The following is a 25,560-nucleotide window of genomic DNA, read 5'->3' as shown; positions in this document are numbered from 1 at the left end:
TTTTTTCCCTTTTGTCTTGTTCTTGAAGCTAGGCTTTGCAGTGGTTTGGCCAGCGGGTCACAGCTTCAGTCTCTTCAAATCGCCCTGTCACACTAGCTCCAAGAAAATCAGGGGAGAGCATAGCTCTCAAGGTCACGTATTGCCTGGGACTTATTTAATGAGTAGAGCATTGCACTAATTGAAATCTCTCATTTTAGGGTTTATATTGTGAATGATTTTTTATAAAAAAGGTCATTTTGTTTGTAGGAAATTTGTATTTTAAAATGTTTTATGATATCTGCTCAGCTAATTGGCCTGCTCTTTTTCTCTTGCTGTTGTTATTTTTTTCATTTTCTCATCCTCCTCATTCTGACTTACTTATACAGTGAAAAGGATTTGGTGAAACAGGCAAAAACCTTAAATAGTGCAGCAAACAAACTGATCCAGAAGCATCATTAGACATTTTTATGTCTGGTCACCTCACAGCTCTGACATCAGAACTCATTTATGAGGGGAGAACTTGAGAATTGCTAAAAGCAACTGCTAAAATGTTAATTGTCACCTAAAGTTGATTGGGAATTTGCTGAATTTTTAAAATCAGTGAGTTTTTCTTCAGAGATGTAGAGTCGGGTATAAAAATCCCTAACTTTGCCATTTAAACTGTGTTAAAGTACCAATGAGTTGACCAATAAACACACCAGAAAAGCATAAGGAATGGAAGATATGTGGCTCTGTACATCCCGGTGATGCATACCGTATACAGCAGCACAAGTCTTCAGCATTTATGGATACTAGGTGCATTGGTCAAGCCAACATCAGATTGGCCAGCTCTGGAAAGTCAACTAGTTTTCTGTGTTACCCTTTTTGTGAAGTAGACGAAAAAAATGCATCCCTGGAAGTTGTTGAAAGTAGTTGTGTGCGTACCCCAAAGCCGTTACCCATTCACTTCTGTTCTGTGGGTTCAGCCCCAAGTCCAAGACAAAATGGGTGCGACTCAATAGCTCATCACCGTGAAGACCAGCCCTCTTGTAACCGAGACTGCTTGCAACGATTTTGCCTTAGTGACTTGGTGGGAGGGTGGGGACTTATCCTTATTCCTTTAAACTTCATGTGTTCAGAATTAGTAGCTAGGTGTCTTAGAGTAACATGATAGAGTGGTAAGTTCAGTGGAAACCTCCTTATCTTTGCATTGCCTTCTACCTCTGCCATGAATCCCTTTAGACATACATCGGTGGTCCTTCCTGACCGAAGGAAGCTGAGGAGAGTTGTTTTGGTAGGTCTCTCCTCTTCCTAGAAAGGGAAGTTACAAGTTTTACAAAAACATTATTGATCTTTATACTCTAGTGTTTAAAAGAAACAAAAAATTAAAAAAAAAAAAGAAAAAAAAAGAAAGGAACAAAATGTGCAGTGGTAGGGAGTGGAAATGGTAGTTTGGTACTTGACCATTCCTTGTCTGAGTAGTTAGTGGTTTAAAAGGAAGAGCTGCCTTTTACTATTACACTTCTTTCATTTGCTTCTGAGTTTCTGTTGCTCAATACAAATGGAATTTGCTGATGAAAGAACAGCTAAAGCTTGGAAACAGCTCTCAATAGGAAATATAATTGCCCGTTTAACACCGCAGCACAAAACTTTAAGTAACTGCAGCTTGGACTATTATAAACTAATATCCTCTTCCCTGTGGCTGCAGAAGTTCACCATGCTGGCCTGTCACAGGCTTTAGGTTCTAAATGTTCCTTTTTTTCTTTCAAGAAGATCACATTTGGGCATTTTCTGTCTTGAATAAGGGGTTTTTTGCTCTGGTGAGATGCCTGTAAAAATTCTTTGGTGCCAGTTCTCCCTTTGTCCTGTGGGATAGTGCTCCCTGGGGCAGTGGGTGACAAATGTGACCGAAACGCAACTGGGGAGAGAATACCTATTGATTCTCACTAGGTACATTTAAAAATCTGTGAGGCTCAGCCTAGTCCTCCTGTACGCAAGCGTGTACCAGTGCTTAGCTTGGTTAGTTAACTCCCGCACACAAGCAGACTTGGAGACCCTTTTTAAATCTTTACACCGATGCCCAAGTCGCATGCTTGAAAGTATAACTTAACCTTCAGTAGCCTCCTACTAGAAACTCCTTTTAACTACCTGGAGAAAAATAATAATAAAAAGGTGGAAGCTTTCATCAGGGTATCCAAATAGCTAGTTAGAACAGTTAACTCCCCTGCCCCTCCCCAGATTTCTTCTGTAGAAACGGGGTTGGGCTGGTTTTGTTTGCTGTCGCAGTAACACTAAAATAAGACAGAATTAAGGATCTGGCCATTTCTGATGTCAGGCCCAAAGTGGAAATGCTTTGGTGTACTAATGCCTGGGTGCTTGAGCCAGTGTGTGAGTCCGTGGAAGAGACCAGGAAAATGCACTAATTCTCAATAGAGTAGCTAACCTATGTTGCAAGTTCCAGTTACATGTGTAAAGCTGAAATGTAACGTACATTAAAATCAAATTTGACTTAAAATTCTGTGTACTTGAGGTTTGCTTTGAATCTGGATAAAAGTGATGTTTTATGTTTTTCATCTAATGGCTGTAAACTGTAGTAATAGAATAAAAACTATTGAAAATCAGAGCTTCTGCCTGGTTCACCTACATTTTGCTTTTCTTTAAAAATTTTTCCTCCTTTCCATTGTTTTTACCATTCCTTTTTTTGGCTTTACCTTTTCACTGGGTTTTTATTTGTTGGTTAAACTCGGTCTTCCTCCCCACCATGGCTTTTGTTTTTTATCACAAGTTCATGTGGCTCAAATCCAGATTGCGACAGGCAGAGAAGGACCGTCAGTTGGCCCAGCAGGACAACCGTCTCTTCAAGCAGGAGTTTGGGGACAAAATCAACAGCCTCCAGCTAGAAGTGGAAGAGCTCTCCAGGCAGCGGTGAAGAGATCCTTTTCTAATCTATTTTCTGGGCTGTTCTTACTGTGTCTAGTAGAAAGCAGGCAGGGCCATCGCAAAAGGAAGTAGGGGTTGGAGGGAGAGAGGGACAAGTGGTGTGTTAGATGCCAGGCAGTCATTAATTCTGAGGAGGTGCAATGATCTGTGAGACAGTGAATCTTTTAACATGTGTGTCTTTAAAGCTACAACTTGAAAAATTAGGTTGGAAGAAAATGCAAAAGAACTATGTATTCAGCAGAAACCACCAGCAAAAGCACAAATCTTATGTGGCAGTGGAATATCAGAAGCAGGTTCCAGAATATCTCCTGAGTGGAAATGAAATGTCAGGATATTTTTCTGAACATGGAAATGTCCATGGGGGCTTTCTGCACTGTGGTTTGATTTGTTGGGCATCTACCAATAACCATCTCGTTTGAAAACAGGCAGTGCTAGAGATGCAGGAGGACGGGGATCCCCACAAGCTGCAAAACCTGTTTGGGACGCTGGGTAGATCCCCAGTCTGTGCTGAGTTAAAGTTGCAGGTTAGCCTGCTCTAGGGAATGAGAGTTAGCTGGATGTGCGCTTCAAAGCGCAGTTGGGTCTCTGATGGGCAACACAGACCTCTCCGAAGTCAAGTGTTGCATCAGACTTTCCAGTGTAATAGCATAATTTGGAATCCAAAGCTAACACTAAAAGCAATTTGCTGCTCATTGTCAGGGATGTAGTAGCTAAGTCTTTGCCTAGAGCTAACACTGAAGAGTCTGGAGCAAGGGAAGCAATTGTGATTGTCAGTCTGACAAACAGTGCTGGGAATTTATTCTTTTTTCCAGTTGAAACTGGTCTCATTTTTGCTGGGAGGTGACCAAAAAGTTGGAAGCCAAATGTAGAGAACTTTGCGAAAGCTATCATATTTTCCCCTGCAGTGTCATCGGTTTACCAATATCAGGAAAACAGAGAAATCCTCTTATCTTAAAATAGAAGAGCATCTCTTCTGTAGCCATGACACTTCTTTGTTGCAAGGTTACTGGAATGAATTGTGTGGAAGCATTGCTGGATGATTTTTTTTTTTTTCCTTTTTGTCCCTTCCTGGCACAGCTTTTTGTTTCCTTTTTCAAAAAGTTAGAGGCTTCCCAGAAAACCAGCAAATGGCTTTTGTCAGAAATTCATGCGAGGTTCTGGGTGTACATGGGTGGGCTTAGCAGTGTTCTCAGGTATAAAGGAAGAATGCATCTTCTCTGTATATGCACCTTACACTGAGTCACAGTGTAGCTACTGGCAGAGGACATTTGCAAATTGGTCTATTTTTGCATCAATTGGACTTGCTCTGATTCCTTCCTCACTCAAGCTAAATCAAGATGACAGTATGAAAATGATTGAGCCTCCTTTACTGGGAGGCTGTACTGCTTAATTTAATTGAGTTTCTAAAGCAGTGAGTGTTGGAGGGTGCCGCAGTGGGTTGTGGGTAGTCTTGCTTGAATTATATTCCTTTAAGAGGAAATGGGACTTTTTGTGTTTGTGGTGGTGTTGGTTTTAAATCAAGTTGTAAACAAGGATTCCCTTGGTTGGTTTGTTTTTAAATGTCAACATGGGCAAGTATTAATTTCTGGCTCTAAGTCTCCACCAGCTTTACTCACTTCAGTTAGGCTACATAATTAATGAGGCTGTAGTCATAATGAGTTATTGTAAAAAGCTGTTGGAGCAGCGTGGAGACTAACAAGGGTAATAATGGATAATGTTGGGTTTAATAGCAATGAGGATTCTGAATGTTTTATGGTACAAGTCTTCCCACTACTTTTACCAGTAGATACTTTAATTTTGGAGCAGGGGTTGTTCCCTATGGCAGCTACCGTATTTTCCTCGTAATGATTGCAGAAAATGGCGTTTCTAGTGCTTCAGTCCCTGATGGTCCATGTGCTCCAAGGGCTTTGAGGCTGTTGCGTGCAGGCAGGCTGCAGGCACGGAGGCACTGAGCTTTCTGGGCGCCCAGAGTAAAGGCTCTGCGATCCACAGCTCAGTTTAGAGCCGTGCTTCTCTTCAGCCTGCTTCAGGCTGCGTTAGGGACCTCAGATGTGCTTGTTCATCTGTCCTTGACCCACTGATTAGTTTTCCTCCTGAATATGAATGTGCTGTGCTCAGCCATGTCTCTGTTCCCTCTGGCCCAATGGACCGCAGCACGTGCTGCGTGGGACTGACACTGGCTGCAGAACCAGTGCAGATCAGCAGCCCAGCTGCTTAGCAGTCTTGAAGGAGCATATGTCTTCCCTTCATGATGGGTGAGGCTAGGCCAGGGAGTTGCCTGAGCTCCGTAGAACAGCGTATGTGTCCTGTTTTCAGCCCACTGGGCTCGCCTCTCCTATTCAAGCTCCTGCACTGACCTGCTCATGTGCTGTTGCTCAGCCAAGGTCAGCAGCAGAGCAGGCTGCAGAGTACTCCCAGCGACGAGCCCCCAGCCCCAGCCCTCGGTTGCTCCACGAGGACCAAGCCCCACTTTGAGGTGAGGTGTCAGAAGAATTGCCACAGCTCTCAGGGAGGAACAGCCCCCCCATCCTGGGCGAATGGCTTGAGGAAATGGTCGCGGATGTTGGCTTTGGTTTCAGAGCCTGTCCTGTAGCAGTTGACGTGCTGAAGAATGTCTTTTTGAACAGGGCACTGATCAAAAGTTCTGCAATAGATGAATAAATAACTATTTTTTGAGGACTTGCAGATGTAGTCAACAGGTTTACTTCCTGCAAAATCATGCTAGAATTAGATTAAGAACTTCTAGATTTTTCCATCCTGACGTATTATGGCTTAACACACTGCAAGACAACTTTTTATTCAAAGAGGCAGTTTTCAGCTCTTGAGCTGGGGTCCAGTTGCTTTAGTGTAAAGAGAGGGTTAAACAGCTCATTAGCTCTCAATGTCAAGTGTTACAAAACCAAAGCTTTTGTTCACAATTCCACCTTGATACTCTAGGAGCCACCTTGAACTGGAACTGAAGCGGGAAAGAGACAGATGGTCACACAGTCACCAACGCAGCCAAGAGAACAAAAAAGGTGCAAAGAATTGGCTAAGACAGGTAATATGACTTTTATTCTTGGCTTGTGTTTGAATCATAGTCTCGTTTTGCTCATTTGTTTTTCCTGAGCTTTATTAGGCAATAAATATGTATTGTTAGTGTGCCACAACAAAATGAGCTTTGGAACATTTTTTACACACACTAAATGGGTAGTTTATTGAATTGAGCCTCTCAAAAATATTGCAAGCATTACGCTTCATTGCAGAACACTGGTTTCCTGTTCCAAGCTGGGCACCTGACAAAATCTTGACAGTGATTGTGGTTTTCCTTCACTAGTTTAATAAAAGCAACTGTAATACAGCAGGAGAGGTGCTGTACATGTTCCATCTTATGAAGAGCAAACTTGCTTGTCTTTATTTTTTGCATCACAGTAATGGAAATTCTCCTGAACGAGGTAAATAGTAACACTTGGAAGACAAAATTATCTCTTCAGGGTATCACAAATCACTTTGTGTTCTTTTGTTCTGTGCATTAGTGAAGTCAGTGTGTTTTTAAAGCAAAACGCAGTGTTCATCTTGAGAGTAAAACTCAGTCCCCAAGTGAGACTCCCTTTTTAGCAGTAAATTTGCCTTTGAAAGTGAAAATCTGCTCTGCAGCTTTTTCTGTAAAACGAAACAGACTCTCTTGCTGGGAATTGGCAGTAAAACAGTTGTTTTGGAGAACAAAACTTGTGACTATGAGAACTGTGAATAGAGGTTGTTTTAGCAGTTCTCATGTGTGCTGCTGCACTTGAGAGTTGCCTTCACTGGCCTCCCCTGGGCTGCTTGAACGACTCAGTTTTTTGGTTTTTTAACCAACATTATACACATCATTTCAGTGATGTTATTTACGCATCATGAGTCATGTATCAAAAAGTCATGTTTGCTGTAGCAGAACAGCCATAACTCGGTAGAAGGAATCAGAAACTAAGTGCGATGCAGTTGGCCAGGAAAAATGAAAACAAGAAACCCCCATACCCAAAACTGGGTAGTCTGATCTTTAAAGCAAAAGTTGGTTAGCTCCCTGGAAGGCAGAATAGCTGCTTTTTTCTGCTGCTTGGCTGTGTGCCTGTCACTGGGTTTGAGACCCGGTTACTGCGTGGAGTTATCCTCTTTTACTCCGTAGGTGAGCACTGTGGCACGAGTGGGTGCTCCCACTAGGAACAAATGGGCCAATGCGCAAAAAAGCGGTTTCAGAGTGGACTTGTCTTTTGCCACAAAACTTGTACGTGGTGCTTGATCCCGTGGAAATTTGCATTTGCAGAAATTGAAGGTCACAACTCAAGAGCAATGCGTGCGTGGGTGGTTCTGCCAGCACTGGCTGCGCAGGCGGGAGGCTGGTTTTTGCCAGTCGTGTTTTGGTGTGGTGTTACATACATACATACCTGGCCAGGGCTATGACCCAGGTCTTAGCTGGGGAGGAGGGAAGGATTTGTTTCCTTTCCTGGCTGAGAGGATTTGTCTCACTGATCAGTCTTTAAAAAGCCTATTCAGGCTGTCTGCCTATTCAACCTCTGCTGTTAAAAAATGATAACTCTGAAGTTTCTTGTACCTTCTAGTAAAAGGAGGTCATGGGACATGTTTAAGAGTCTGTCTCTAAAATGTGAAGTCAAGTTTTTGTTGACAGCAAAAGGAAAGCATATAGAGCTGCTCCTAGGATGGATTGGTGTTTGTAGGCTTTCACGTGTCCAAATACACCTGTGCCAAGGAGGGGCAGATCAATATTCCCGAAATAGAAATGTAAAGTCTCCCTTGGCAGTGTGGCAGGGGTGAAACTGGAGTTGTCATATAGTTCAACTGATGGGTAAATGTCTCCTTTTGGCAGGATGGGAAGCTCAAAATCCAGGAAGAAAATGCTAAACTGAAACAGCCACCAAGAGAGGAGAACAGTGTCCTGCCACACAAGTATGGAGAAAAGAAATCTCATTTTTACCTTCTCTTTTTCTAAGTCCTGCTTCCCCTTCTCTAATTTCTTTGTTGATGGGAAGTTTGGAATAGTGCAACTTCCCTGTCTAAGAAAGCTTTTCAACATCATGCCCTTTGTTGAGGTCTCTTTGCTGCTTTTTCGTGGCTCTCAAAGGGAAGGAGGTTCTACTGCTTGCCATCAGTGTTTCTGGATCTGAAAAGCTCTGTCTCTCTCCCATTTACCTTTGAACTTGTTTATATATAAATCTGCTGTTTATTAATTTTTCTTAATCAGTGAAGCTTTGTAAGCCAAATGCTGCAGAGACATGGACCTTTGGTACTTGTGTCCAAAGAAGGTACCTTGATTGGTGAGGGAAGGAAGGAGGGCTGGTGGATCAAGGGCATTTGAAACTAATAAACAGTGGCTTCTGGACAAGAATAGGAGCTGTTGGAGAAAGAGAACTTGAAATAACATTTCAAGAAAATGGTTGTATAAAAATGTAGTTCAGGTAACATGTTTCTAAGCTGAATGTTACAGAGGAGGATTCTTGTTGTAGGACTTGATTAATCATTTGAAAGCTAAGTTTCAGATTTGATTTTAAATGTGAAAAGATGTTTTAAAAGCCGCAGGGAACATCTCTGTAATGAGGACTTTGCTCAGAGATAGTAACAGCCTATTTGAAGTACTCTGAATCTGTCAGTGAAAAAACTCAGTGCTCTGAATGCCAATATAAAGTTAATGAGAAAAGTATTGTCTTAAAAATAGCATAAGCTCAATTCAAATCTGCTTTCCCAGATATTAGAAACCTTCCAGGCCTTTGATGCTTTTTACCCCCGTTTCACCTTGAGCGTTTAAGCACTGTGAGTGTCAGGCTGCTGATTTATCTGCAAGGCCTCAAAATGCATTATCGCTGCCTCTTCGCAGAAGTTGTAGGGGACCAAACATTTCGCAGTAGTAAGTTCAGAGCTAGTTTTAAACTGTGCTTGTACCATCTAAACAGTCTTTTCTATATTCACGCTCCCTTTCCTCTGCACTTCTGAAGGCATTTTACAAGTATTTCCCCTGCTGTTCCTATTTAGCCAGGCATGCTGTATGCCTAAACAACCCCAGTCACATACTGCCTCTTTGCTTCACTGTTTGACAAAACTTATGAAGGGGTCGTCTCTCATGTGAGGAGTCCTGGCAGCGTGGTTTTGAAGAAACAAAACCAAAAATCTGTATGGGTAGGATTTTAAAAACAGGATGAGGGAATTCTCTGATAGTCCAAACGTTTTTCTGAAATGATGCAGTGACTGAAGCCCTGGCTCCAAGTGATGGTGGTGTTCTCTTGCAGGTTACCAAGCGGCACACAGGAGGAGCAGGTTGGTGATTCTTCTTCTTGCATTGAAATACTGAAGGGCAAGGGTATTGAGGGAGCTCCTGGGTCGCTGCAGCATCTTCCCTGCTCAAATACCCTGAATTTTGTCCTTGGGGTTTTGCCTTGGTGAGGATTTGTCTGTAGAGTCCATGGCAGCAATCATTGCCTAGTGGAAAAAGCACTGCTTATCTCATTAGAAAGGCTTTTAGCTGACAGTGTTGCACCTATGTGAGTTCATTTCACAGCCTCAGCACAACCATGTTGGTTTTTAAACTAACTCCTTTTATTATTCCTTTGCCCCATGCCTTTCCTGGGTCGGTGTGTCTGAAAAGATCAATGAAAGCATAATATAGTTCAATGTTTGTGAAAACGGTGGTGTTTAACCTCCTTGATCTGGGACAAGGTTTTGCTGGTTGCTCTGTAGGCTAGAGGGAAGGGGTGTTTTGGTCAGTTGGTTTGTTGTTTGGGTTTTTTTTTTTTTTCATGTATATCAAATTGACCAGAATCCTTTCTTTCTCCCCCTGGATACTTGGCAAAGCACAGCTAGACCCTGAACTGTCAATGGGATGCTGCAACACTCGCGTTGTGTCCTGTCTACTGGGAATTTCTGCATCTGTCAGCTCTTTCTCACAGTGAGAAAGAGATTTAGTTCCCACCTCATTGCTGGGCCAGCAGCCTTGATCTCAGCCTGAAAATCGAGCTGTGTGGTCCCTGGTTCACACGGCCACGCTGTGCTTCCCCGTCTGCCCTGTGGTGTAGGCAGGGCAACTGTGGATCATCCTGCACATGCACGGTGGTCCTCTGTGGCTGCACGTGTGCTGTGAATAGAGAAAGGTTAAAAATACACGCACGTGAAATCTTCCTCCCTCTTGAAAGGTGCGGCTCAGCCACAGAGCTCTAATACGGGTGCCATGTAAAGAAGTGTGTAAAGCAGAATGTCTTGGTTTTTTCTTGGGGATTAGGAACAACTGTCGGGACCTGGAAACTCTGAGATCTGCCAGCTCTGCCAGGAAGAAAGCAGCCGAAGCAAAAAAAAGGTAACTCCAAGGACTTATATTGTCACCTCCATCATCTAGTGAATGTGCGTTTCCTCTGATTCTCATTTTCGAATAGCACAGATTTCCTCCTGGTGACTTGGAACAAAGAAATGAGGGCTTTTCTGAAGTCCACTTTACCCTTAAAGTAAACTTGTAAACAGTGGTTGCTTGAGGGTTCCCCACTCTGCTCAGTGTTCAGTGGTTTGTTTTTCCTTCCCCTTAGCAGCTTCTTCCCTTTTTAGCTAAGTGTTTTTTTCCTGGGATCAATCCGAAGTGAGAATAGGTGGTGTTAACGCTTGTTTGTTATTTCTCCACTTAAGCCACCTTGCCTTTTTCCCTTATTTTTGTTCTTCTTTGTGGCCAAGCCCCTCTTGCTTTCCTCACTGCTTTATAGTCAGAATCTAGAAGGATTACAAGGAGTGCTGCCTTCATCCAGATACTTTCCTCCACTGCTGCTGAGGAGCAGTTTGCAAGGAAACTAGTCAAAGCGGTGATAAAACTGCTGTCAGTGCTGCAGGTGTCCTGGTCACACTGGTGCAAGTACTTAGCAGTGTGAGCTGGAAGGTGACGTTGTCTTCCCCCAGTTGATCTGCCAAGGCCTGAACCGAAAGGTTGTTGTGAAGCTGTGGCCAGACGGGAGCAGGGGGGAGGCAGCTGACTCCCCAGCACAAGGCCTGCAGGGCTCTGACCTCCGTGCCTGGTGAAGGTGAACCAGTACTCGGTTCCATATCGGTCTTGGGAAGTTCTGAGGGGGAACTGGGGAGTACAGCGAGGTTACCTGACCAGGAGGCTTTCAGGCTCATGTGGAGAGGCTGTGTCTGGCTGAGTGTGGGTGGGGAGCTGCTGCTCTTTGGGGTAGGGGCTCCCAGCTGTGGCTGCGTTTGCAGCTCTGCCTGGCAGTTAGTGGTTTTGCCAGAGTGAAGAGCAGCTCCCAAGCCAGGCTGCTCCGCAGCACCCATGAAGACGGCGTGCCTGGGTGTGCTCAGAAGCCAGCCCTCTCCTCCCCGACGCCACGGTGCCATGATGCTTAGAACAGGCAGTGAGAGGGGGCCCGATTGCCTCCCTATGTCACCCCATGAACCTCTCCTGTTAGACATGTGGGAACTCTGTGTAGGACTTCTAGTCTTTCCCGTGCCCCTGTGTTTATCTTGAGAAAACACACGATGAGTTCAAAGCGAATGCCACAGCTTTATATCTGACTTTGACACATTTCCAAATGCATGTGCACATTTAAATACTCATCTCAGGCAAGGCTTGTTGTTCCAGTGTATTTATATGGCTGTAAAATACAGATGTGCACCTCCTGTGACAAAATGCTCTAGTAGACTGAGTCAGTTAAAACTCAAATGGTTCATTATTGGTAACTCTTACCTGCTTTGCTGCAAGACCTCACCTACTCTCCTTTGACCTAAGAAACTTTGCTATTAACTGGTCCTGAGCACAGGAGCAAATGGGGTCTTCAGAGGGGACAAGAGTGGAGTTTCGGAGCGTCTTTGTCTAGCCCGGCAGAGGATTTGGGTTGACAGAATGTTAATGAGAGAAACCGTAAGTTTGTGTTGCTTGTGTCTTGAGCATTTCCTTGATTTCTCTGTCCTCTTCCTGCATTCCAGAACATCTGCAAGAACTGTGGTGGCATCTTCTGTGAAGCCTGTTCAGTGAATGAGCTGCCCCTCCCGTCTAGTATTAACCCTGAGCGCGTCTGCAACCCCTGTCACAAGCGGCTCATCCAGCAGTATTCAACCAGTCCTTTGTAGGGGACAGGTGTCAGGGAGAGGTGACAAAACAAATGGTTGTAGCTGATGGTGGTTTCTGGAGTTGTTCGGGGGGAATGTGAAGAGAAGACACTTGCCTGTGTTCCTTGGAGGTCAGGGGGGAAGCAGCTTCATGGTGTTTACAGTCTCTTGTGGCTAAACCAACAGTCTGAGTCTTCCCTGTATGAAAATCTGCCTGTTCTCAGAGCTGAGCTTGTGCTGGGGAGAACTGCTTTGGGAATGGCACATGAAGTATGCCGAGGTGTGCCCGAGCAGCCTCGGGGCACAGTGAGAATAGAGAGCCCCTGCCCAAAAAAAGAGCTCTGTGTGCGTGCACTGTGTGTCTGCGCCTGCAAGTCGGGAGCGTTCTCATCCCCATGTGTGTGGCACGAAAGCGTGAAGCAAAGGCTCACTGAAAGCAGAACGGGAGCATTTTTAATCCTCATGTCTGGCTGCACTTGAAATACCGTTTCCCCTTTCCCGGTTGCCTTTGACAATCTGGTTTGACCGCGCTGCATCAGTGCTGGGTGGGAGGAGTCCATGTAAGATGCCAATAAATGCTTTTTCTAGCTTCGTTTCTTTGGCTCAGCCCTCAGGCCATGGGCTTGCTATGCAAAGCAGTACGGAAGACTCAAACCAAGCTGTGAAAGTTCTCCTTCTGTATTTTAGGGGCTGGGGTGGGGGGCTGTAGGTGGTTTTGAGGCATGAACTGACGGCCTGCACTGATCTGGCACGCAAGTGCCTTAAGGCATCTGACCTTCCTCTCGGAGACCCTCACTGTGACTTCGTGACTACACGGCGGGGGCCAAAGCTACGGGTGTAACTGCACTTCCTGCCTTGATGTGGTGACTGGAGGAACTGGACCCTCAAGCATTCCGATACCAAACCCTCATCATGATGCAGGAGGTTTAGGGCCACTTCAATCCACCTCTCCCCCTTGTGCACATAAAGTCATCGTAATAAGCCTTGCATTTCACTTTTTGTTATATGAAAATGAAGGTGAGATGAAACCAGTATGCTTTTCACCTACTAGAAGTTCTGATTTGAAACACAGTTTAAAAGGGTTTCACGCTTTAAAGTTCATGTTACGTTAATTCTTGTTGCTGTTACCTCACGGAATTTTCTGTTACTCCAAAAAGTGGTGGTGGCCTCCTCCTGAAGCGCATAGCATGTCACAGTAGTGTTTGCTCTGGTTTATACTGGAAGCCTACTTCAGTCTTAAAGACCACAGAATGTTTGGTAGTCCATAGAAAAACTGATGTATTTATATGTGACAAATGCGTTTGGTTTTGTACAGAGTTTATTAGGGGTTAGTGGTTTAATTCCTCAGAGGGGATTTTCTATTCATTAGACTGCCGGGAAGCACATTAAAAGCATGTCAGAGCCGAGGTTACTTAGGTGCTTGGTGCTGGTTTGTACCAGGAATTAACTCTCTCCTAGTTCCCTCTAGGCCTTGGCATGTTCAGCCACCAAAGTTCTCCAGCTCCTCTTAGTGTCCCTCAGAGCCAGAGCACTATCATAGCAGGGGCAACTTTAAATAGTTTTTCTTTTTCTGCTCTTTTTTTCCCCTCAGTTACCAGATCCATTTCCTTGCTGCTATCCCTTAAAGTAGATTAGTAGTTGTGAACAGCATTGACATACGAAAAGCCTAGAACTCAAGCGTGGGCACGCTGCTCTGAAGGGATGAGATACCAGAGACCAATGGAGAAGACACTGAATTTAACGTTAGTAGTGTTGTGTACATACTGTACACACCGATGAAATTTCAAATTCCTGCATCCAAATCTAGCAGGGCTCATCCCCCAAGGAGAAAGCAAGGCCCAGCAATTTCCATGTTAAAGGATTAAACTGGAAACCAGGCCCTTAGTGTAAATTATTTCCATGCTGGTATGTCCAGCATTTTGCAGCTCTGATGCAACAGCTTAGTTGTGACCTGTACCTGGCTTTTGACTGTCCTGGCAGGAGCGGCTGCCGCTCAGCTTGCTCGAAGCAAAGGCTGTGAGAAGCAGGACAGCTCTGGGGCAGGTCCTCTGAAGTCACACGGCTCCCCACGAGGGAGCAGGGAGGCGGCTGAAACCCTTCCGAACACAGCTCTGGCAGCCGAAATGGAAATTGAGAAAGGTCAGCGTGACACTGCGCTTGCTGCCAGCTCACGGTGTCAGCACTTGCCTCCTTCCTGCTGCCTCAGACTCCAGGGCCTCTCTGCCTGCGAGGGCTGGGTGTTACGCTGTGCGGTGCCGCAGTGCTCAAGGCGCCTTTGCTCAGGTACTGCTTGTAACGCTCACCTGCGTGGTTGGAGTGGGGGGAGCGGATGGCTATTTTTTTTTTTGTTGTTAATTTTGTTCCACACAATAATAAAAACTTGGATCATCTGTATCCTGTGTCCTGAGCTGTCTTTCCGTCTCATTCTGCTCTGGCTACATGTGTAAGTATTTCAGAATGGGTAAGGGTTGATGGCTCCTTACGCAGATGGAGAGAGGGGCGGTGGAAGGGAGGAGGTACTGGCAGTACCACACAGGGCCTGCTCACATCGCTCTGGGTTTGTTCATTGCAAATACTGGTGGTTTATTAATGCTTTGTACATCTCACGCAGCAGGAGACTAGAAGTGCTCCATCCTGCAGCATTTCCCATTCCTCTGGTACAGCTGCTGCTGCTTTTGTAACAGACAATCTTTCCACAGTATGTCAACACAATTTATTACATGCTTTTACACAACGCTCAAATAGATTTTATACAGTTTATCCTTGTTATTGAGCAGCGCCACTTGTACTCGATCTTTACACTCATATCCACGGAATGTGTTCACTTTGGCCTAAAAAGAAAGGAAGAGGAAAAAGATCAATCACTACCTCACCGCAAGCTTATTGCTTTCCTTGTTTCAAATGCACTGCTGCGTTTTTCTGAATTTTTGTCTCCAATAATAGAATAGTAGCATTTGGCAATACTAAAAGATCTCACCAAAAAAGGTAAGATGACGCAAACAGCTCCAACAGGTGAGACTTTTTGGGTGGGGCTGCAGCACACATGGAGTGGGGGGTGTGTGTGTGTGTTTAATTCCACTGGTCCCAGCACAGGGGCCTGGAAGTCAGGGCTGTCACTGTGCCCCGGCAGCAGGGAGGCTGTGGGCCACATTGGTCACTGCTGAGTGCACATCTTGAACCCGCCCCAGGAGTTTATCCCTGCCCTAGACTGGGAACCCAGAGCTGCAGGGCGGCTGCTGGGATGGAGAGGGGCGGGTGGGCCCTCCCTATGTCAGCTGTGGGGGCCAGCACCTGGGGGAGCAGCGACCAATCACCCCCATTTTCAGAAGGGCATTGGTGGAAGCGTTACAAGGTGGCCAGGGCCTTCCACAAAGGTCCCAGGGAACTTCTTTCCTTATACATTATGCCTCACTCCTGTAGACCTAGGAAACCCTTCTTTTGCAGGGTTTTAATTTTTTTGCAGGGAGGGCTGTCTTTTGGTTTTCAGTGAGGAGTGTGGCCTGATGCTGTTTCAGCAGCAAGAACTGCCACAGCATGCCATGCGGGTCTCTGCAGGAGGGGCCCCTCCCCCGTGCTCACCCCACCCCAGCCTGCAGTTTGTCTCTTGTAAAGGGCAAGGAGACACAGTTTCTGTGCCATAAAAAAAGGCAAAAACTGTCCCACTACAGGACACTCCTCCCCTGAGGTTAATATTGTGAAAAACATGACAGCCTGTTTGCACTGAAAACACACTGACTACCTTGTAGCTGACTCCCACATTTAGGTAGGCTCTGGGCCTGCGTTTGAGTGGATGGATTAAAAAAGAAAAAAAATCATCTGAAGAATGTTACTTTATCAAACTCCATTGTCTGTAATTCTAAGTAATATTGTCCCAGCCAAAAGACCAATTACTGTTAATACGCATCTGGGGAAAATGTTTAGCCCCGTTTCCTCTTCCATGCCAGTGAATACAACCCCTTCAGAACCTTTCATCAATCACATTAACAGAGTTTTAAAGGGAGGAGGAAAACAGAAAAAGCTCTCCAGCACAGTCTAGGCCTCAGCTGCGACAGGGCAGATGCCTGGGCAGCACAATAACCTCTGCCAGCTCCAGCTGTAGCCTCAGGAAGGAGCTGCTGCCCCTTCCCCACAGGACTTTCACTCTGTGGGGATCTGGATCTGCAGGCCAGAGAGGCCAGGCTCGCTGCCTGACCTGAGATGAGCGGTGATGACCCCCTTCAGCCACTCTAAATTTGATCCTTTAAGGGAGCTGAAATCCAAAGTATCAGAAATAGTAAGCCTGAGGCACACGTTGCTAAAAAATAGTACAGGAACAACAGCAAAGGAGGATGCACTTACCAAACCTGAGACCGTGCCACTGTCACTAGCAGTTTTCTTTTGCCTCTGGATGTTCATTCAGGAATAATTCAACGGCACTGCACTCTGGGGAACAATTTCAGAGAGGCAGGCTGTGTTCAGTGACTTGTGTGTCATTTTCTTTTTTTTTCCCCCCTCACAAAGCCAATGTTGCATAATAGGGTAATTTGGAAATCTACATTTAAGATGATCCTTCTGCACAGGGTGTTAGCAGCAGCTTGACGAGCTGTGCCAAACTCCCCGAGGGTCTGAGTCGTGGGGTTGTAAGATCCCTTCCTCTTTACTTACGCAGCTGTGAGCCCTCCTTGGCCATTGCAGCGACTGCGTCCTCATGGCTCTTGAAATGCACCTCTGCTGCTCCTGTTGCATCTCCATGGGAGTTGTATTCTACCATGATCCTTGTGGGCTTCAGCGGAGCAAAAAACTCAAAAGGAGAAAAACGAGAGTTTAGTGAGAAAGAAACAACAGTAACACAACCTATTACCTAGAAACTTGATGTTTTTCCTCATAAAGCCTATCCAGCTGTGGGGGAGGCTGAGCCTGTGAGTAGCAAAAGGCTGCCTTTCTTGTCTGGGTGAACCTGGGGCACACCCAAGCCACCTCTCCCACACTGTGCAGCCCCCCACCCTCTGCAAGCTCCTGGCAGTCATTCTTGACAGAACAAAAATCCTCACACAGCACATGTGCTCTGTACATGTCCAAGTCGTTAAGTGCAGGTACGCTTGCTCTGTGATGCTGTATACTAGTAAAATGAAGTAGAAAGAGTATTAAAAAGATTCTGAAACTCATTTTCATACAGTCAGGTACTCTGAAATCTAGCCAAGATTATAAATGGCTACTCAAGCCAAAGGGAGGGGTATGAAGACAGCCCAGCAAGCTTTAATCCATTCTTATTTATGGAGGCGAGCGTATCACTGCTGTGCCTGTGAGGCCACGGCTACCCTGGGGAGCCTGTAACCCTCAGCAAGCTCAGGTTTCCAAATGCATTCAGCCTGAAGCTACACAGCACTGAGGACTAACACAGACATGGATAAATTAAAAATCTGAAGTGACTTCATCTGTAATAATCAAGGGTTTACATTGGTAATGACAACCAAATTCAATTCATAGTTTTATTGTTACTCACATTTATTATGTCTTGGGCAGTAGCCTGGGTAGGAAAACCCCTCATGTGGACAAAGTGCAGCGGTGGTGAGAAGTTCCCAGATTCTAAAATGTGCCCAGAGCTTTCTGTCCCTTCCCTGCACAATTCTGTGGAATGGAGGAAAAAAAACATTAATGCTTGCAATTCTCACCTCCCTCACATGAAAGCTGCAGAAACGGGGCGGGGGGTGGGGGGGGTCTTTTTCACAGCAGATCATCGGGGTAAAACAAAGGGCCCCCAAACACACACGACAGGGTGGGACTCACTGGTTTCTCTTTTGCCATGGGAATCTTCCATGTAGCTCAATCCTCTTTCTTCAGAAACTGTTTCATATTCTTTTCTCACTCTGGAGTAGATCGTAGTCTGCTTGGCATAAGGCACATGCCTCTGCATGTGATGCTTTCTACTTACGTACACTTCTATGTATCTAGAAGTCAAAGGAGAAAATTACATGGCATGTCTTGCACCTCCACAAAGAACTCAAGGTGTTGAAAAAGAACCTTCAGGACGTTCTCCTGCCTCAGCTCTGCTCATGTGCCGGGTGTGAGAGCCAGGGCGTGGCAAGCAACGGTCCTGAAGAATTAATTCATTTGAATTGCACACTTATGTTTATGAAAGCCCCTTCCACTTGCAGTGACAGCCACTCTCCTGTATAAAGCCACCTACTGTGAGACAGATTACTAGTCTGGTCTGGACAAACTCTTTAGTTTACAGCCTTATACAAACTTCTTGTAAAAGTAATACCAAACACTTACAAGCCAGAACTCTGTTTTGTTGCAGAAATACAGGTTTACTTCCTCTGAAAAATGTTTTCTCTTTCAGTAGTATGCATCCTTTTGAGCAGCTTTGTATGTGAGGCTGTTTTCCTCTCACTGCACCTCTGCAAATTGCACTTTCCGATTTTTACAACCCCCAAATTAAAAAAAAAACAAATGCCCAATCCCAAAACAGATTACTGAAACAGGCAGACACAGAAGATGCACAGGGTCATATTAAATACTTCACTGGAGCCTTTTTTACATATGGCTATGAAATTGATGGGATAAAATGTGAGTGGGAGTGTGTGAAAGTCATGGGTGTAATACATCAATAAGTAATGCAACATTAAGGGGCTCCACCAAGATCCTCCTTACACCACAGAAAGAAAAATAAAACAAACTCTACTTGGAGGTTCAAAACATAAAATGATAATGCCTTATGTTTCTAGCTACCCACCCCAGAACCCCTTAACTCAGAGCTGCCTGTGCTAATCTTTCAGATTAGTACCAGCTGGGCCTCACAGAAATTTAACCAGCAGTGTTAAATTAGGCCATTTCCATAGCACTGACGGGATAACATGATGAAAAGTAGCATATGGACAGCCACGTGAGGCAGCTTTCCTCCTGTCTGAAGAGAGCGGCCAGAGTAAGAGAAGTTAACCCCACGTACAGGCTGACAGCTTAAAGCTCAGCTCCCCTGAACCCACACACAGTCCTGTGCACAGCTGAAGGCCATTTCTGGATAAAATCCATAGTCCAGGAAGAATGAACAAGAGCAAACCGATAGCAGTTTTGGAAACCATTCCATTTCTTGGGTAATCACAGAGAAACAGAAGTGTATGAACTTGAGTGGGAGAATCAGATCAGCTCGTTTGATTATGACAAAGAAAAAATTAAGGGCACACAAAATTAATTAATCTTTACTTGAGGGTAGGGAAATGTGTTAATTCAATCATTGGGCACACCTACAGAGCAGCTGTATTGGGCAGGGAGGGACAACCACAAGGAAATGCAGAGTGGAACAGAAAATAAGGGAACAGAAGAAAGGAAGTAGGTGTGTAAAAGTAGTAAAAGTCTGGAGAGAGCTTTTGTTATCTGGTGTTTAGAAAGAGAACTCAGCAGCTTATTAAAGCAAAATCAGAAAGCTCAATAGGGTAAAAGCAATTTTATTATTTTTCCTGAGGGCAGTTCTGAAGGTATTTAAAAGACATGCAGATGTGGTGCTTAGGGACATGGCTTGGTGGTGGACTTGACAGTGTACAGGTTAATGGTTGGACTTGATCTTAAAGGTCTTTTCTAAACTAAATGATTTTATGATTCTGAGAAACAGGGGTATATGCTTCTGCTTGAGAAAAAGAGAGGCCTCTTTTAAGTGTGTGGCATAGGGTTTATTGCTCTGGAAGAAAATAGTTGAATGTGGATTCCTGAGGAAGGAGAACAGCACAGGTGGACGTGGTCACCAAAGAGGTTGATGACTGTACGGTGCTGGCCAGCAGTCACTGTCAGGAATGGATTCAAGTCTGAGGTGAGTAGTAAACTGCTTTGTACAATGTACTCTCCCAGTGGAGACAGACTGTGCTTGGTACTGGCCTCAAGAGAATGGTGAGGGTTGCTAGAATTGCGGAAAGCCTCAGGGACCCTGCTGGAAATTTGGCAGGGGCAAATGTCTGTAGCAGGCACAGGATCCCCGTGCACTTGTGACTGGGCAGACGGTGCCTATCTAGTGTGCCCTCCTCTGAATGCTATCACCCCTCTTTTGTTGGGACGAGACTACCTTCAGGAATAAACAGAATTCATTTTTCTGAGACCCCAAATTCCCCCAACCTGCAAGCGCTGAAGGTGCCTCTGCAGCACACAGAAACCTGCAAAAGGCTTCATCTTTCTTTCTCCAATTTTGTCAAGGTTCTAAAGAAAACATCACCAGAGGAGGCAACACTTGGGTTACACAGAGTATTTCAGAGGGTGCTATTAAAAAAGGTATGTTTTAAGCCACAAAGTAACAGTCTGACCACACTGGGAGAAAGATTTAGGTATGACTTCTACTGAAATTTGAATCTAAAGTCTGAGTTCTAGGTTTTAAAGGTAATAAGGGCAGAAGCTTCCTTAGTAATAACGTGAGTATGGAATAGCCTAAGATTAGCTGTTTCACCTGGTAAGAAGCAAGGCGTAAGCCACACAGAATGCTTCATACTGTGTTCTTCTACCCTCATGAACCCCAGCGAAGTACCTACCTACTTCCCATGTATTCCCTGTGTCGTAACAGGGCTTTAGCTGCCATTTCGGGAGCTGCAAACTGCACAAAAGCTTCTCCTGTTCTTCTTTCTCCCCGGTAAACAAAAGCTATGTCAGTTATTTTCAAACCTATAGAGCAGTGGGCAGAAAAAGGCATGTACATTGTCAGGAACTTGTGCTATAGCTCAGAGAGACATCTTTTTCCTTACTCTCTTGGTTTTTGACAAGCTAACCATACAGTTAAATAGTTCTGAAACAACTGTTCATGCTGGCCTACATACCTTTTTTTTAAACTTTTTTTTAAACTCCAACTTACTTGCTTTAAGTCAGTTTTCACAGAAGGCTTAATGCCAATAACGAATAGACTCCAGGATTCAAGTAACTATGAAAATAACAAGTGAATCCAAGTTCTAGTCAACAAGGAGGTCCAGAGCACAAATGTTCTTGAAATTTTCTCCTATTAAGGTAATTTTCCTCCATCTCTTTAAAACCCAGGACAAATTCACTGAACTTCAATTTTTGTGCTGTATAATAGCTGCTTGGGGAGCCTGTCATCCAGTAAACTATATCTGACATGATACAGAGGGCACACTATGCTGGGCTACTACATTTTTTTTTTTTTTCAAGAGTGCTTTTGCATACCTCTTTGCACCTTGTTTCTTTCTCAAAGGGTCTCCTCAAGCTCCTAAAGAAATGGAAACACTTGCTCCACAATGCTGCCCTAGTCATCTCACTGTGATAACTCTGCTACTAGATGCCTTCAAACATCTTGAACAACTGGTTATCAATTGAAAAATTTACTACCAGCAGCCTCTGCTTTTGGTATGACGGTGATTACGATAAGCTTTAGGACTCTGCATGCATGCCTGGAGGGGAAGAAGTGGGTTTGGTTTAGCCTATAACTTAAGCTTTACCTAAGGAAATGTCAATTTATTTTGCAAAACCTAGAAAGGCTCCTTTCCTAGTGAAGGCAGGCAGCAACCACCTGCATTGCTTGAGCACATGAGCATGTGTGCAGGCACTGTGCAGTACTTGCTCCGCTGAGAACTGGTGCAGTGAGCTTACACAACCATGAACAAGCTAGTAACTAAAAAAAAAAAAAAAAAAATTGCTGTTAATAGTTTTAAGTGGCATAGGTGATGTCATGATTATACAGCTGTGAACACCCATGCTGCATTCACCTGTACTGTAACTATCATACAGGCTTTTTTGCCTCTCTTAACTTTGCCAAATTATGCACTGGTAGCCATCCCGACTGCAGGGAACAGGATGTAGGCTCCTCTGTTTTCTTCCAGCTAAAAGCTTGTTCAGAGAACTTTAGTTAATTCAAGCTGCAGGGGAACAGCAACTCCTTATACTGTTTAAGGCGTTCAAGGCTGCATCTGCTTTTGCTTTTCTCACTTAGAGGAACAACAGCCTACCTAAGCATTAACTTGGAGAAGTAAATGCCTCGTAAACGAAGAGCACAGACTACGCTAAATTACCTGGGAAAAAATCTGCAATATCCTCCTCAGTGGAGCTGAAGGGAAGGCCTCTCAGTAGTACAACTCCATCATTTATGGCGTGTGACTCATCCCGCAGATTTTGTAGTAAGCCCTCTACGTCGCTATCGTGTACTTCAAAAACTGCAAGGGACAGAGACACAATACATGTTTTCCCTCATGGTACTCGGAAGGAGATTCTCTGCAGGCATTCTTCTAAGGAAGCTTTTTCCCCCTGACAAAACTCCATAATGTTTCTTCCCCCATGCCATACTTGATTGTCCTGCATGGTGCCCCTCACTGCACAAGCTGCTTTGCTCTTCCTGTCCAGCCCTGGAAGTTCTGACTTAGTGGTGCCATGCTGGCTAATTTGCTCTCTGTTCCACATCCTGCATCTCTCCACGCTGCCCTCCCTCACACCAGCCCGTTTTATTCTTCAAGCAGTTCTTATTCACTTGATCAAGTTTTCTTCCAATGTAACTTCTGCCATTGCAAACCCACCTTTCACATAGCGTGGGCCCATATACCTCAGGTGCTTTTCCAAGGCTCTCTGGACATCCGCTTTCGTCTCCAGCTCGATCAAGGCATCCCCTCTGCGTCTCCCATCCCTGTTTAAGAGGAAGTGTACGCCGTTCTCACCGTTTCGAATTCTACAGCCTAGAAATCAAGGAACACGATACAGAAACATACGCAACTGCATCAAACATGGGGGTCTTTTGATTGCAGATCAAAACTGAATATTCTGTATAGAGCTATCGCCCTCAGTGAGGCAAAGTACTGTCTTGAAACAAAGGGTAGGAAACTCCTGCTTCTAACCTTAACTCTAACACACAAGGTTTATTACAGATAAGAATCTGATCCGTTAGCTTCCACAGCTGTATAACTGGATTATACTGTCATATTGTTGGTAAGGGTAATTGATTTATCTGACATCAAAAACAAATGCTATAATAGTTCAGTCTCTATAGCTATACTCTGCCTGCTCTGTTCTTTTCCTCTAGGACTTCCAATTGACTTAATTTATTTCTGCAGATCATTAAACCATTTAAAAACTTGCCTCTGACTGTCTAGTCTACTCTGGAAGGATGCATCATAATATTACAGTATGAAGGGATCAGCCCTGCAAAGGTATGTACAAGCCTATTAATTAGGATCAGAAAGCAACACTGAAGTTTAAACTAGTAAGCAAAAACCACTCGAGTTTGTTTAAAAGAGGGGAGTTTGGGAAAAAGCCAACCATAATGGTCTTTAAAGGAATCACTTCAGTTGGATTGCCTTTACTGTGGAAACATGGACTAAAAAGGGAAAGACTTCCTCAATTAAATATAAAATGCTGCAAGGATGAGTTTCTAGTCATTGTCCAGCATTTTGGAAGTTGATTATTTGTTTTACATGTGTAAATCATGAATAATTTGGCACCAATATGAAAAACTCATCTTTCTCCGGCTAACAATTTTTCTGTTTTCTTTCTGTTAACTAATGATGAACTGTTGGGTTCAGTAACACCACACTGAACAGTTACGCAGGAAAATTAACTCCCATACTATCAAAAAAGGTAAGCACATCTTCCTCGGTGCACGAGAAGGGGAATCCTTCCGCCCTGATGAGAAAGACATTGTCACTTTCTGCCTTGGGTGACTCTGGTTCTTGCTCTGAGAGGCGACCTTCCGCGGAGGGTGCATCTGTAACCTGCCACCAAAAAAGAACCAAAAAGACCCCAAATTAAGAGGTGGAAAGGCGCAGCGTTCCACAGCGGTGCCCAGCTCCGTTCAACTCTTAAGGCAGGCGCATGCTCTGGGGGCCTGGCGCAGCGTGGGGAGGGAAAGCACGGGGAGGAGCAAGGCCAGGCCAGGCGCTGCACATGGCGCAGGCCGTCTCCCCGCGGCTGCGGGAGGAGGGCGCAGGGCCCCGGGGCTCGTCCTCCCGCCCAACGGCCCCATCCCGGGCAGCGGCCCGGCGGGGACCCCTCCGCCTCCCGCCCCCGACCGCGCCGCTGCCGCCATTTTAGGCCCCGTCCGCGCGGGCCCCTACCTGGCTGTAGCTGCGGCCGGCAGCGCAGAGCACAGCGGCAGCCCGCGGCGCGCCCAGCCCCGGCCCGAGGGTGGCGGCGGCGCTGAGGAGGCTGCGGGCGGGCGGCGGGCGCAGCCAGGGCGGCAGCGGCGGGCGGCGGCCGAGCAGCAGGGCGGCCAGGCCGCGACGCGCTGCGGCGACGGCGGCGGCCATGGGCGACGGGTGGGGGCTGGCGGGCTCCGCCTCCCCTTCCCAGGAGGCGGCGGGCGGGAGAAGGAGGGTGTTCGCGTCCCGCTCAGCTGCCCGGCGGGCTGAGGGGCTCTTGGGGTGAGTGAGGGGGTCGGGGGCTGCTGATGCCGGGGGCCTCGCGTCCTCCGTGGAGGTGGCCGCTACTCACCCCTCTGTCCGGGCTGCGGCTGCCGTTTCCCGGCTGGGAGGGCTCCAGGCGGGAATGGAGAGGCGGAACGGTGTCCCCAGCGAGGCGGGGGGCACTGGGATTGGGGGTGGCCTGTTGTGCCGGGCGGAGCGCGACCAGGCTCTGCAAGAAAGGGCTCGGAAGTGAGATGCTTCTTATCCGACACAGTTGAACAGAGAAGCGTGGTTCGGGGATTCACGGCAAGTTATTGCTGGCGTATGCTCATTTGGAGTTTCTATCACCACTGACATTTTCATATTTTTTTTTAATCAAAACGGGAAGGAAAAGAAAACCCATGCTATAGTTGCAGTGTAAAGTTTTAAATCACACTTGAGCATGACAACCCTTTTACGCCCTTTCCCTGCAGACTTTATGAGAGCTGATATTTCCCCCCCAGGCTGCTGTCCTAGCTAGACCATCTTACGTATTAGAGGCACTGCTGGCTGAACCTGTTTGCAGGGAATATACGCCTTTCAGATGATCTGGAAAACCAGTCCTGCTGTTACTGCTGCACCTAAGAGGGATAAGGGGGAAAAAGCTGGCACCGCCTTCCCCATGTGTGCGCTTAGAAGCTGAACCCAGAACAATTTTTAGGATGAAGCAAAGTGAGCAGGAGAAAAAACAAGCCAAAAAAAGACCAACCCAACAGCGGAGGAAGCCAAGGGAGACTGTGGAGGCTCAGATCTGGGGTATTTAGGCAGGTATCTGAGTGGTTGTTCAGAAGGAGGATGTGCCAGGCCACCCTGGCATGGACCCCAGCAGCAGGGAGACGGCAGCCACTACAGGAAAGATTTTCCTCTTTTGTCCAGCATCCTGTACTTCTAGCCTTGGGATCGCCAAGTAAGAGTTGCAATCTCAAGCCATTGCAAACTATCACTCAAAATACGATCTTGGGTTTTTTCAGTAGAAGTCTGTCAGCTTGTAGTACTGCCAACCCATTGATTTCTCAGAAGCCTTGAATGTTTTTTATCACCGTTTTGAAAATGTTAATGAGCTATTTTATGTCATCTTGTTGTTGGCTTTTGCTTTTATAAATTATTTCTTGTTACAAACTTACATATGGCAGACTATTACGTTGATAATAGCACAGTCTGTTGACAATAGCACTCTCAACTCTCTTGAATTTTCAAGGTAAATCACATATTATACACATTTTCAAAGGAATGTTGACCCTAGTGCTCAAGTGGTTCACATTCCAGTTTCTCATAGTCTACA

General features: G+C 45.5%; 2 protein-coding genes across 11 annotated transcripts in view; one reads left to right on the top strand and one right to left on the bottom strand.

Moving 5' to 3' along the window:
• Positions 1-14,343, top strand: part of RUFY3 (RUN and FYVE domain containing 3) — a 56,968-nt gene extending 42,625 nt beyond the window's left edge. For 7 of the 10 annotated variants that reach the window (XM_074867041.1, XM_074867040.1, XM_074867039.1 and 4 more), the window contains 6 exons: positions 2,764-2,883; positions 5,836-5,938; positions 7,742-7,821; positions 9,156-9,183; positions 10,142-10,216; positions 11,827-14,343. In XM_074867041.1, the coding sequence (XP_074723142.1) occupies positions 2,764-2,883; positions 5,836-5,938; positions 7,742-7,821; positions 9,156-9,183; positions 10,142-10,216; positions 11,827-11,970 (550 nt within the window). In that variant the 3' untranslated portion in view covers positions 11,971-14,343. Of the gene's footprint in view, positions 1-365; positions 2,580-2,763; positions 2,884-5,835; positions 5,939-7,741; positions 7,822-9,155; positions 9,184-10,141; positions 10,217-11,826 lie in introns of those variants that run through there. The other 3 variants (XM_074867047.1, XM_074867048.1, XM_074867049.1) reach the window with 1 other exon arrangement.
• A 296-nt stretch (positions 14,344-14,639) lies between these two features.
• GRSF1 (G-rich RNA sequence binding factor 1) lies at positions 14,640-24,307 on the bottom strand. Its single transcript, XM_074867038.1, has 10 exons — positions 23,952-24,307; positions 23,465-23,609; positions 22,422-22,577; positions 21,924-22,064; positions 20,439-20,568; positions 17,716-17,876; positions 17,432-17,556; positions 16,594-16,729; positions 16,288-16,371; positions 14,640-14,780 (listed from the first exon to the last, which is right to left on the bottom strand). The coding sequence occupies exons 1-9, from the start codon at positions 24,141-24,143 to the stop codon at positions 16,313-16,315; spliced, it is 1,245 nt and encodes a 414-aa protein (XP_074723139.1). The 5' UTR covers positions 24,144-24,307; the 3' UTR covers positions 14,640-14,780; positions 16,288-16,312.
• Between the last annotated feature and the right edge of the window lie 1,253 nt (positions 24,308-25,560).

The sequence above is a fragment of the Strix uralensis genome, chromosome 4 (genome assembly GCF_047716275.1).
Source record: "Strix uralensis isolate ZFMK-TIS-50842 chromosome 4, bStrUra1, whole genome shotgun sequence".
Classification (NCBI taxonomy): domain Eukaryota; kingdom Metazoa; phylum Chordata; class Aves; order Strigiformes; family Strigidae; genus Strix; species Strix uralensis.
The sequence above is the reverse complement of the archived record's forward strand: the minus strand, read 5'-3'. Positions and strand labels throughout refer to the sequence as shown.

What these genes read in the sequence shown, in the direction of transcription:
- GRSF1 (XM_074867038.1), bottom strand. Translation starts at nt 24,143, where the DNA reads ATGGCCGCCGCCGTCGCCGCAGCGCGTCGCGGCCTGGCCGCCCTGCTG. An exon ending in TATTGCAGATTTTTTCCCAG is followed by an intron (nt 20,569 to 21,923) that starts GTAATTTAGCGT and finishes ACTGCTCTATAG; the next exon opens with GTTTGAAAATAACTGACATA. An exon ending in AGGGAATACATGGGAAGTAG is followed by an intron (nt 17,877 to 20,438) that starts GTAGGTACTTCG and finishes TTTGACTTCTAG; the next exon opens with ATACATAGAAGTGTACGTAA.